The sequence below is a fragment of the Mytilus californianus genome, unplaced genomic scaffold, assembly GCF_021869535.1.
Source record: "Mytilus californianus isolate M0D057914Y unplaced genomic scaffold, xbMytCali1.0.p SCAF_29, whole genome shotgun sequence".
Classification (NCBI taxonomy): domain Eukaryota; kingdom Metazoa; phylum Mollusca; class Bivalvia; order Mytilida; family Mytilidae; genus Mytilus; species Mytilus californianus.
This window is the reverse complement of record NW_026262678.1, coordinates 1,888,224-1,900,971: the sequence shown is the minus strand read 5'-3', so window position 1 is coordinate 1,900,971 and position 12,748 is coordinate 1,888,224. Positions and strand designations below refer to the sequence as shown.

Genomic DNA, 12,748 nt, shown 5'->3' with positions numbered 1-12,748 from the left:
TAGAAAACAAATGTCAAATTCCTGACTTGGAAAAGGCATTTCCTTATGTAGAAAATGGTGGATTAAACCTGATTTTATAGCTAGCTGCACCTCTCACTTATTAAGTTATTGGTGAGCTTAACGGTGTCATTATCTACTTTCTCTAGTCTGTGTTCACATTGTTTGGTATTTTTTTCCTTTCCCTGAAAAGAGAGCGGGGGATTTATTAATAATCAGTGAATTTACATTCGTTCCTCTGGTTGATGAAGTTAGTCTCACGTTTGATTTTGTCAGTTTTTTATTGACTTCCACCTTTTAAGCACACCTGGCCCAAAGATGAAGAGTTCAACATGGTTATATATTTGACTAAATACCAAAAACATGATAAAAAACAAAGAAAAATAAGCAATTTGAATTTTTCATATTTTACATTGACTTTGTAAGTTTCATAAGTTCTATTTATAAAATTGATATTGCATCATTTTTCGGACTTTGTCAAATGGGGTCATGTAACATATGACATTGAACATCTTAATGAGTTCTATTCAAAAATGAAGAATTATGTCCCCCGAAAATGGAAGGTCTTAAAGAGTGCATTACGAAAACATCAGACTTTTACGGGCAAGATCTTTCAATTGTTTTACAAAACAATTGAGATAATAGTTTTTCTACGCAATTTGACAAGTATGAAGATAAATCTGTTAGTATATCATACAATAATTGTGCGTATTTTCCCCCAATTTGTCATATGCACAAATTCACGTAGACCATACCCCCTTTCGCAGCCAAATTCAAAAATTTCTCAACTATCTGCAAGCTGCACGTGCTGCATGAGAATTAATTTACACGTATGTTTTAGTTATTTTTATTATATTTACGGAATCTGAAGTTGCTATAAACAAACAGACAAAGCTATCAACATATTGTTAATCTAAAATTTAGATTAAATCTGCATGCAACACTTAATTAAACATGCTGTACTCATAGGGGATTTGATGGTATGTTGATTTACCTTGAATTTTCTGATGTTTTTGCAATATTTCGAAAAACACTGTATCAACATTTAGACAAGAATTTAAAATTGCTTAACATTTTTGTGTTTACGCCACATCAATAAATAATGCAAATGTTACAAATGTGCAAGAAAAATGCAGTTGGGTTTTTACTATAAATGCATGAAAGCAACTAATTAATTAAACAATTTGAATTTGCTGGCCAGAGGTTTCTTGGTAAACATTCATCAAGGACGATAAAATCCTAACCAATATCAAAAGACAAAATGATGTACTTGTAACCAATATATTAAAGGGGCATAATATTTACAACCAACACTGTCATACTGCATTATCAAGATGTTCCATTGTGTAAACAGTTTGACTTTTGCAAATACATTAGCTTGTTGTCTTGAAAGAAATGTTTCTTTACTCTATATACCTTTAAATTACTAGTATCGAAGAATCCGATCTAATGCGATCGACGAAATTTTGCTTCGGAATCTAATCCATTCATGTTGATCCTCATGCGAGCGAGACTTTCTTTCATTTTTAATTAATCTTTATTATTCGAGCTAGTTTTTGACTTGCTTGTAATGAATCCTGATCTCTACACGGTCGAAGTTTGCTTCGACTTACCTACCATTAATTCCTCGTATAAAACCTACCATTAATTCCTCACCTTTATAAGAGTATTCTCAACCTTTTTTTTAATCCTGATCTCTATACGAGCTAGGATAACTTCTACCTTTTACCAATCCTGATTTTTATAGGAGCGAGGTTTTGTTCACCGTTTTATATCCTGGTCATTTTTCCACCGACTTTTGTTGTAATTCTAATGAATCTTGATCTTCATCTAATTTCAGGAAAGTCTATCACGAGGAGTGTCTTTAGAACAATTTAGAACTTTATCAAGGAATGCAAAAAGTTTTCGTGATATTTATAGAATGTTCATTCAAAAGAAAAACGTAACGGATGATCAAATTGATAAAATATTAACAGCAAGGACATTGAAAGGAGCAATTCGGAAGAAAGAGATTAATTACGACTATGATTATGATGATCCGGCCAATCCAATAGATGCTGATGTTCAAAGAGGTAGGTTAAATTACTGTACACTACATTTAAAATGGGAGAAATATGTGACCGGTCCGTTTACGTCTTTTGATAAAAAAAAACCCACACACACACACAAGTTTTACAGCTCAGTGGCGAGATGCAAGTCTCGCTCAGGTAATGCGGAAGATAAATATAAATATTTGGCGACATCTTTTAATTTTTCTATGCAGGATAAGGAATGGATTGGAGAAAATCTAAGGGTTTACTCATTTTGACCCAATATTATAAGTGACTTATGAATATTCGATCATATAAAAAGTCCAACAGTTTAATGTAGAGTGTTTTAAAAACATGTTTTCTTTTAGTCTTTAAAAAATCCCTTTTGGTTTTGGTTTGTTTTGTTTATGGGTATTGAAATGGGGAGGTGCATGTATCTTCTTATCTGTATTATTATGTTTTGAATCATGGTCACGTGCAAATTATTTTATGTGATAAATGGACTAAACAATCGATATATTGTTAGATAGTATGACTATCATACTACTGATTAAACATCCTTTAACCTTTGAAGATTACTTTCAGTTGCTGATGAGGCTTTTTTACATTACTTGGCAGTAAAAGAACATCCTTTAGGAAGTTGTAATGATCCAACACCGGAACTACATCATATACCACCGGAAGGAAATAAATTATATTTCCCAGAATACACCATTCTTCATGTATGTCGGAATGTAAGCGGATGTTGCTGGAATCCAAGTCAAGAATGTGGAGAAAAAGATATAGAAATAATAACAAAATCATTTATTGTAAGTTTTAATTTAACATAAAAATCGATTTTGATGCCGAATTACCAATAAAAACTTATAAGAACTCTAAGACTTATTTGTATTAAGATATAATTGTGTACCCCATTCCACATTTTTGTTCTGATAACTATTACATCAAACAACGAAATTTCTACTTCAAAATTTTTGAAGGTGTGTATACCCGAGTATCCTGAAAAGATCTCTCAAACATAAAGTAGATAGGTGCGTTGTCACAATCTTAAAAAGATACATACAACAATAAACAAAATATGCACATTTTCTGTATACAATGTGCACAGAGACCAAATGTTACGAACATTTTGTAATAAACTTAATGATGGATACCACTGTTTTCTAGATTGTAATGCTAAGTTTTATTTTACATCCCAGGTAGCAGAAATCCAGCATTCTTATAAAGGTGATGAAGTTTATATACCAGATTCTAACAAAGTTGAAGTAAAATTTTTCAAAAATGTTACTCGGTGTGGATGTAAAGATTTGAAACCATTACCGAAGTAAGTCTATGTTTTTAACTAAATGATTTGCATTTTCTTGTTACAACCCATTTAGCGGGAAATCATTTGAATTTTGGATCATCAGGTCCTCCATTTTGTTATAAAGAAATATTTTACTACCTTTGGGATCATTATATTAAAAGCATACCTAAAAATATTAGAACCGTTTACTGCGAAGAAACAATCTAAGATTGATTTGATAAAAATAAAAATAAAAAAGTTAAAATGTAAATATGACAGAAATAACCTTTCAAAGATATAAGGTACATATTTTACCTTGCCGAGACAGCAACAGAGCAAAACAAACACCCAAAACATGCCAGCATGTTTCTCCTGAACGAAAAATAATTGAGGTTAAAACATTTTTTTGTGTAAGTGTTATATTTTTGTCCTCATGGAAATTTGTTAGAACGACTAAACGAAAAACCAATGGTACGAAAGAAGTAGAAATAATCTTAGGAGAGACACTAAAAATGATATAATAGACACCAACAGTATAACAACAGTTACTCCAAACAGGCCATAAACTAGACATTGTCTTAACCATTAATCTCGTTAAATGATTATAATAATGTTTCGAGGAAAATTAAGACAAAACCATGTCACTCATATAGATGAAATTAGAACGTTCAACAAAAATGTTTAAATATGATTCTATTGTTTGACTCTATATCCACAGAATATATCAGTGTAACTCTGTGTAAAGGTTGTTAACTGGTCGTGGGTGTTTTTTGGACATAATCATTATCAATTTTTTTTAGATGTGATAAACATTGTCCATTTCCATTCACCAAGAAACGACCCGGCGTAGAATGTGTTTGTGACTGTAATGATGATACACTACAATGTTTAAAAATCAAGTTTGGAATAGATCCATTGAGTAGTGGAGATTTTGAGTAAGTAAAGTTATTTCCTAGTTCCTTTGGAAAAAAACTTATCGGTGGTCGCGTGCTAGCCTGAGATCCTGGCCCGAAATTCTTTTAGCCGGGATCCCAGGCTAGTTGCGTGCTTGTCCGGAGTTATGGATCGCAGTTTCGATACCAATCCGGGTCATTCCAAAGACTTTTAAATTTTAAAAAGTGATATATCTTGATATGTTTAGAGTTAGCCAAATGTGTTCAGGGAACATTTTTTTAAATGAAATAGCTAGGTTTTGCGAAGTGTATCAATTGGAATAAAGAGCGGGACACTGCCTCTGAATGAAAAGGGTGATTTGGATACTAGTGGCAGAAACTTCATCTTGCAATAGGCTTCCTACGAACCCTCAGAGACTTATTTTATGTTTAAAAGTGCAAGGAGGGTAGCAGTGTCTATACACCGGCAATCACATTATTTTACATCCCCATTCTGACCGAGCATGGCTGAGTTTTTGTACATCCTACATAATAAAAAGAAAGCAACTCTTTAGCCATAATTTTATCTCTGGAGATGACCATATTTCTGTATTCCCATCAGTATTTGGCTTTTAAAGTTAAGGTGACTTACACAATGGTCTATTATGGTACATCTTATTCAGATGCTGTAACCTTACTACCGGTTTGTCTTCATGGCAAAAACCTTCCAAGGGCACAGGAAGGTGAACTTTTCTGTACATCATCACTAAGCTGTACACAACAAGGGGATCCCAATTGCTTGCTAACTTTTAATGAAAATTCAAAACACATATCTCTATTCCTATTTAGAGATTTATAATAACTGACTTTTTTTTCTTCAGATGTGTTAAAAGTGGTCGCTGTATGAAGCCTTTATGTAATTCCGGTGCATTTGACATGAGAAAAGGATATTGCGCAGGGACCACGAATCCAATGTTACATGTACATTTATCTTACAGACGATCAAAGCGTCGAGCTATAACTTCTTCGCATCGGAAGGAGTATACAAAATTTAGATTTATTCAAGAAAGACACAGGAAGAGATAGGATATTGCATTTTTCATCTGACAGCCTTATTGTTTACTACCTCAACATTATGTGCCATACATTTCATCTCGTGTCTTATTAAATTATATGAAGTAAACACTTTCAAATGATGTGTTGGATGATCAACATCTCAACTTGACAATCACAGAACACTTGAATCAGCTGCGGAATGAGGACAACATAATCAACATAATGGTTTGATATGTGTACACTACTTAACGTTTAGATATACTATTGAGTGTTTCTTGTCAACTCTTTGTCCAGCTTAGACCGGAGGAATTTGTTTTGTCAAAAAATATTTAACAAATGTTCATCGTCGAAGTCCAATGTTTGAAGTAGAGGCGAAAATTTACAACAACTGAATCTATTCTGTATTCGAATAATGATAGCTCAATGGTAATTTTAAATGCTGTGTTAAACTGAAGCTATTCTGTATTCGAATAATGATAGTTCAATGGTAATTTTAAACGCTGTGTTACCGCATGCAGTTGTTCAGTTTGGTCGGTTTAACTTTCAGTTACTGAAAGTTTTATCTTAAGTGTTAAAAATCCTATTAAAATAACAAGTAGTGATTGATTAACAGCTGAAAGTGAGATGCAAATTTATTTTTGAAAGTTTTTGTATAAAATAGCCTAATCTCAATGATTAAATGACAAACTGTTAAAAGAGTTATTTTAATTCTATTATAACGGAATGAATCTCTAACAGACATAAGTGATATTAAGATATATTTCTATGCCTTGATTGATATATGTGATATGATTATAAACGTACTCAGTAAACATATTTTTAGAAGTCCTGTTCGACTTCTGTGATTCCTCAGAATTAAAGAATTAAAAAAAAGTGATTGATATCAGAATTAAATTTTTGTTATGTACATTTACAATCTATTTTCATTATCAACATTGAATTTCTACAAGTATTTTGATATGTATGCTCATTTATATTATGATATCTCTCGGAAAAGTATAAGAGAACGTGAAAACGTCAAGACATTTGTTAAATTTTCCGTCTGCCCGCCTGACCAATAAACTCAAGTCAGCTTTAACAGATCTATTATTTATTTGACCAATTATTACCAATTATTAGTATGTGTTGTCTGAAGATTACATTTGTCGATTTGTCGACTTCAGAGTTATAGAACTTTTTACAGTGAGTTTGTTGCATTTTCTGTGCGCTATCCCGTTCATAGCATGACAGATTGTCAAATATAAAAAAACAATTGAAGACCTCACATTTTTGGAATATAGAGGAGACACTATGCGGTTACTCCTTTTTAAGGCGGTATCAAACACCTGGACTAAAATTAATTTGGCTCATTTAATTTTCATAAATTTTTGACAAAATATTTACTTTTACCCTTTGACAAAAATATAAAAATTTCAAAAAACCACACACTTTATCGGAAAAATTTCATTGGATATATAGCAGTTTGAAAAACACTAGTTTTGATCATTGAGAAGCTTAATATTTCCTTACCAATAGAACGTGATTGAAACGTTCATCTGATTTTTACAGAGTTATCTCCCTGTTGTGTTATGTACCACCTTAAGTTCCTCTGGCTCAAATTTTCTCATCATTTGGCCGTCCGTCGTCCACTATAACTAACTTTTATAAAATCTTTTCCACGAAACTACTTATCTAACTGGGACCAAACTTTACCACAGTCCTCTTTTGGGGTATCTAGACAGTAAAAAACATATATCCGATGATCTTACCTGCTAACCAACATGGCCGCTTAGTCAAAGTCAAAATCGTCTGTTATCTTTTATACCGTTGTAGATAATGAAAATTTTATTTGCATTAATTATGGTAGATTGAGAGAAACTGTAAATAGCAAAATTGATTGATTGATTGTTGGTTGCTTAACGTAGCAAAATTGATCATCAGGACAAGTTCAGCAGATAAGTCATCGTGCCCTAAATCGTCAGTTGACTCCTTATAGGAGTTATTGTCCTTGAATGACATTGTTAAGGGATTTGTACGGAAACCGTAAATAGGACAACTTTAGTGGATATTTGTCTCATTAGCAATCATACCACATCTCCTTATTTCTATAAAGATCTACTGATAATTCAACATGACCACAATAATCAGTCGACTCCTGATATATTTTAGTTACGTTCTTGAATGACCTTTTTTAACCCATTATTGTATTTTTTCTAACAGAAACTATAGTCGATAGAGAGTAAGTATGATTGCAAAAATGATCAACAGGAGAATCTCAACAAATAAGTGGTCCAAAATCGTCACTCGACTCATTAAAGGAGTTATTGCCCTTCAACGATGGTTATTACTTTAAGGTGCGTTTTAATCTTTTCCGAAACAATGATAGAAGAAAGAGAGAAAATATTTATAGAAAAAAAGATAAGCAGGACGAGATCTATAAATAATCAACATTCGTCATCGTTATCATATATTATTTCATCAAGCACTTTGCGTAAAAAAAACGTTTTAGGTCAAGAATGTCATTTTGACATATCGTTGATGTCACAGCGCCATTACAAGTCACCTTTCTGTACTCAAATGACGAAAATGCGCCCTCCTTCATTTAATAAAAATAGAAGTATAAGAGGAATGAAGAATTCTTCCTTTTAATTTGAAACTTCAGGAGCTAAATATACCTCATCATTTCTGTTTTAAAAGTTAACAGGATTGTTTTTTGAGAACAACACATATCAAACTACAGGGAGATAACTCTGTAAAAATCAGCTGAACGTTTTAATCAAAATCTATTGTTAAGGAAATATTAAGCTTCTCAATGATCAAAATTAGTGTTTGTCAAACTGCTATATATCCAATGATTTTTTTCCGATAAAGTGTGTGGTTCAAGTTTTTTGAAATTTTTATATTTTAGTCAAAGGGTCAAAGTTAATATTTTGTCAAAATTTTATGAAAATTAAACGAGCCATATTAATTTTAGTCAAGGTGTTTGGTACCACCTTAAGGTAATAATATAATAGCTTTTCCTTTTAAGTCTTTGTAGTTTGTGTGTTGTTATGCTGTTGTCGCAGTACGTCTTGTGCGTTTACCACGCATTTAATAATATTTTATAATTTATTTCAGGTATATAGTATCTTGACCTTTATATATATATAATATATACGAACGACAAACCTCGCTTCATCCTTACAGCTGACCGGTTTTTAATTCGTGTTTGAACATATTGTTTTTCTTGTGGATGAAAGGCTAACAATTCTCAAAAAGGTTAACTGATAATAGTGATTATTTATATCAAAAAGCATGATATATCGTGAAATAAAAAAACAAATTGAATTAGATTTTTTTTAATTATGATTCAGTTCACCAAGGGTACCTTGTCTTCATTTTCATTGGTCGTTTTATAAAGGATCATACTAGAGGTCCGTTCTGTAGTAATCCGGGATCGGGATTTTCTCGCTGTGTCGAAGACCCATTTATGGCCTTTCGCTGTTTTTTGCTCTTTGGTCGGATTGCTGTCTTTTTGACACATTCCCCGTTTCCATTCTCAATTCTATTTTTATTGTAACTATATTGATTAATTACGTATACATTGTAACTTCAACAGTCAATTTGAACGGTAACAAAACTCCCAGATAAGTGCCAAGAGCATGGAGTTTTTGAATTGAGTGTTTAAGGATTTATGACATACAAGTTCATGAAACAAATGTGTGACTTGTTATAAGATGGTGTAAGAGCTATTATTATTGTTGTTTCTCGTACCTGTAAGTAGAAAACTATTATTGCATTGCACTACATGGGTAGTAAATAATCAATGAAAAAAGGCACAACATGTAAACGAACAAAATACAAAAGATGACTTTCAAATTGTTCCCGATTTTTGATGAGGTTCATGTTGCTCAGTCTTTAGTTTTCTATGTTGTGTTTTGTAGACTGGTTATTGTCTTTTGTTCTTTTTTCCTTTTATGTTATGGAATCGTCGGTTCGTTTTTCCATTTATGTCATGGCATTGTCAGTTCGTTTTTCCTTTTATGTCATGGCATCGTCAGTTCGTTTTCGACTTCTGAGTTTTACTACCGCTTTGGTATCTTGCACCTCTCTTTTATAAGTACAAACACAAAGGCCAAGTCAGTATTACAATCACTATCTTTTAAATGTGTCTTTTTTTTTACTGTTATTGACTGGTTAATTTTTGGAAGTTTAACTTTTCAACTCTAATAATTGTACAATTTGCTATTTCTTTATTTTTGCATACAAATATAACGATTTACATATTTATGACTTGGTTTACAAAATCTATTTTTCTCTGGATTACAATAAAAGAGAGAGAGGATATAAGAGAGCAAGTGAGCAATCAACATCCTTTTGTCTAATAAAAACAGACAACATCATGGTCAAAAAGACATTTCACAAAAAACTATGCACAGAAAACTTAAGATTGAGCAACAAAAACCTCACAAAATCCAGGGGTTCTAACCCCGAAAGGGAATGGTTGCATAGCATAAAATGTATGAATATTGTACTTATGTTTGTTCAAATTAAAAGTAAACAACAATCTACCAATCAAAAGACAGTTCATCAACAAGACCCGTATTTGTGTAAAGATTTGCCTTCGTCTTCAATCTTTCAAATATTCTCTTCAAATCTCTGACCTACCAAGTCGTGTTCAAATAACTTTTCAGGGATTTGTCCATACCCCAGCGTTATACCATTGTAAACAACCCACTTATGCATCACTATGAGTAGTGTATTATTTTGGGGCAAATTACCAATAATGAACGGAATAATTATAATAATAATTACCAAAAATTATAAGAAATAGTTATATCAAAGTATAATAGTTTTTGATTTAGTTGATGCATATTTGATTTAATATAAAAATAAATAAAAACTCATCAGCTATGTCCGCGTGAAAAGATGTCGCCGCCTGCGTTTTTTTTCAAAATTCAAAATATTTTTTTAATTCGATGAAATTTTTACAATATCGTAATGATTATAATATGATAATCACATGGATGCCCCGCCCCCCTTTCCAACAAAACATAAATAAACAAAACCAGTTCAATTTACGCAAAGCATCCTCGGATATAAAATTTACGCTTGATTCTATTGATATTACTCGAGTTTTGATGCGCGCGGCGAGATATTCTATACGAATCGGATGTTTACTCTCGCAAGTTGGACCAGAATTGTTAACATTAGTTAAGATTAAGTGCCTTGCTCGGTGCTCGTGAAATTGACCGCCAATGTCTTTTTCGTAAAAATCTTTTTATGACCAATACCACATGTCTGGTAAATAAAACAAAAGAATGCAACGTGCCAATCTCCTATTAATGCCACCACTTTTCTTTTTTTTTTAGGAGGTTTCAATTTCGATTCGCAGTTTGTGTGATCGCGTTATTCCTCCGAATGAACATTGTTTTCATAAAGGGAGTCTTGTGTTTCCCAATGAAGCACCAGGATATTGTATTTTTTGCATAATTGGTTCATTTTTAGATGAATAGTAATTACATGTCATATACTCTTAGAAATAGTCTTTTGGTGTTGAAGTTTTTAACAATTTTATATCAGTGTTTTAGGAATTTTATGAAAAAAAAATATTGTAAAGTTAAGATATGCAAATATTTTTTGGTGCTGTTAATTTGTATTGTAAACTCACGAATTAATAATTATTTATTATTATTTGTTATAATATTTTTATAAGGCCACACTCAAAGTTTTATTTTCTCGTGGGAGTTTTTTTCGATAAAAATTTCTAAACGACAGTGGATTTTTTGCAGATTAAAAAACTAGGTTTATTTTCAATCAATTTATTTCAAGTTTAAATCAGAATATTGGAAGTGATATAAAGTTTGATTTTAATATTTAATACAAATGTAAAATATGAACATGCTATAATTGTGAAAAAGGCAAATTATTCATTTTGAACGCTGTCGTTTGAAATCATGATCTTTTATCTCTTTTAAAGACATAATAACAAAAAAATAATTTTATATTATAACACAAAGCGTGAATATTCTGTCATAAAACATGATTTTGTGTGGCCTTACTTAAATCATTATTTAATGTTCAATTGTATAAGTACATCCATATACATGTAGTGGAGAAAAATGTTGTTATGACTGTGGATAATATTCACATTTTGTTGAACAAATAAACAATATAATATCTTTGATTTGTTTTAAAAAATGCTCAGTGAACTCTTCGTAGGAACATGGGTCCTGCAAAAAGGGTTAACCAGGATGAAGGACGGAAAATTTAGGTAGCTACGTGGTTGCGTATTTTTACATCCTTAACAGCGAAATAGATGTCATAATAAAGCATTGATTTATGTCTCCTCCCTCTTTTAAAGCCTATGAGATGTGTGTTTAAAAGAAATCAACACTTGCTTGAACGGAAAAAAACTGTGAATTAGGTGGCCATTGACAAAAGGGATTCGTTAAGCAAATGTTGCGTTCGCCTGGAGGTGACTACGAATTATCACAACAGCGAAATTAATGACATAATTAAGCATTGATTAATATCTCCTCACTTTTTTTAGGACACAAGAGATATGTGATTACATTTGTAAAAGGGAAAAATTACAACATGTTGCTTATTTGCTTGGACCGAAAAAAGTTAGCCCTGAACTATTATGAATAGTAGGTGAAAAGGAGAAAAACACAATACATACATACATCTACAAAGGAAGACAATGTCCTGTGCAATGATCAAAGGTGTTAAAAAAAGAACACTTCACAATACTCGAAAAAAAAGCACAAATCCCAGAAAAAAGGCTATGAACCACAAACACAATGGTCACAGTTGTCATGTGCACTGAATTATTATGAATAGTAAGAAGAAAAGGGAAAACACAATACATACGTACATCTACGAAGGACAGACAATATACTGTGCAAGGATCAAATATGAAAAAAATAAACAATAGAAAACTTCATAATACACTAAGAAGTTAGCACAAATCCCATAAAAAAGGGTATGAACTCAGTTGCTAAAGGTTGTGAAATTCGTCCTCCACTAGTGGCACTTCCTGTAATGTCCTATCCATTCGTCTTTTCAGAATCTAAATGACTATGGATAATGTCATTGTTAGTACACCAAAATGAAAATAACGTTACGTCATTGGTTGAATTACCATTGTTTAGTACGGTTTTAAACCAATCACAACGTTTTGGTGTACGCTTTTGAAAATATTACCCAGAATGCATTAGATTATGAACCGGCGAATTGGTGATTCATTGTTTATTGTTGAACGTTTAGTAGCAAGACGCCTATGCCTTATTCAACACGAGATCACATTTATTGAACATTAGTTTCTTCAATGTTCTGGGTTTTCCAGGTTTAAGGATAGAAAGTATAATTAACCACTAGAAAAAGGGGGTATGTTGTCCAGAAAGTTTTTCTTGCAACAGGTCACCAAAATTGTATGTACACCTCAAACCACTGTTGCATGGGTTATTTCACGTGCACTCTACCTACACTAGGCATATGATATAACATCCCAATTCTGACTGTACGTGGCAGCGTATTTATATTTT

At 32.1% G+C, this 12,748-nt stretch overlaps 1 protein-coding gene across 1 annotated transcript in view; it reads left to right on the top strand.

Moving 5' to 3' along the window:
• LOC127732881 (uncharacterized) overlaps positions 1–11,383 on the top strand; it is a 38,192-nt gene extending 26,809 nt beyond the window's left edge. The window contains exons 3-7 of the mRNA XM_052242064.1: positions 1,838–2,069; positions 2,613–2,836; positions 3,227–3,351; positions 4,113–4,247; positions 5,066–11,383. Coding sequence (XP_052098024.1) covers positions 1,838–2,069; positions 2,613–2,836; positions 3,227–3,351; positions 4,113–4,247; positions 5,066–5,270 — 921 coding nt within the window. The 3' untranslated portion in view covers positions 5,271–11,383. The remainder of the gene's footprint in view (positions 1–1,837; positions 2,070–2,612; positions 2,837–3,226; positions 3,352–4,112; positions 4,248–5,065) is intronic.
• Positions 11,384–12,748: the final 1,365 nt, after the last annotated feature.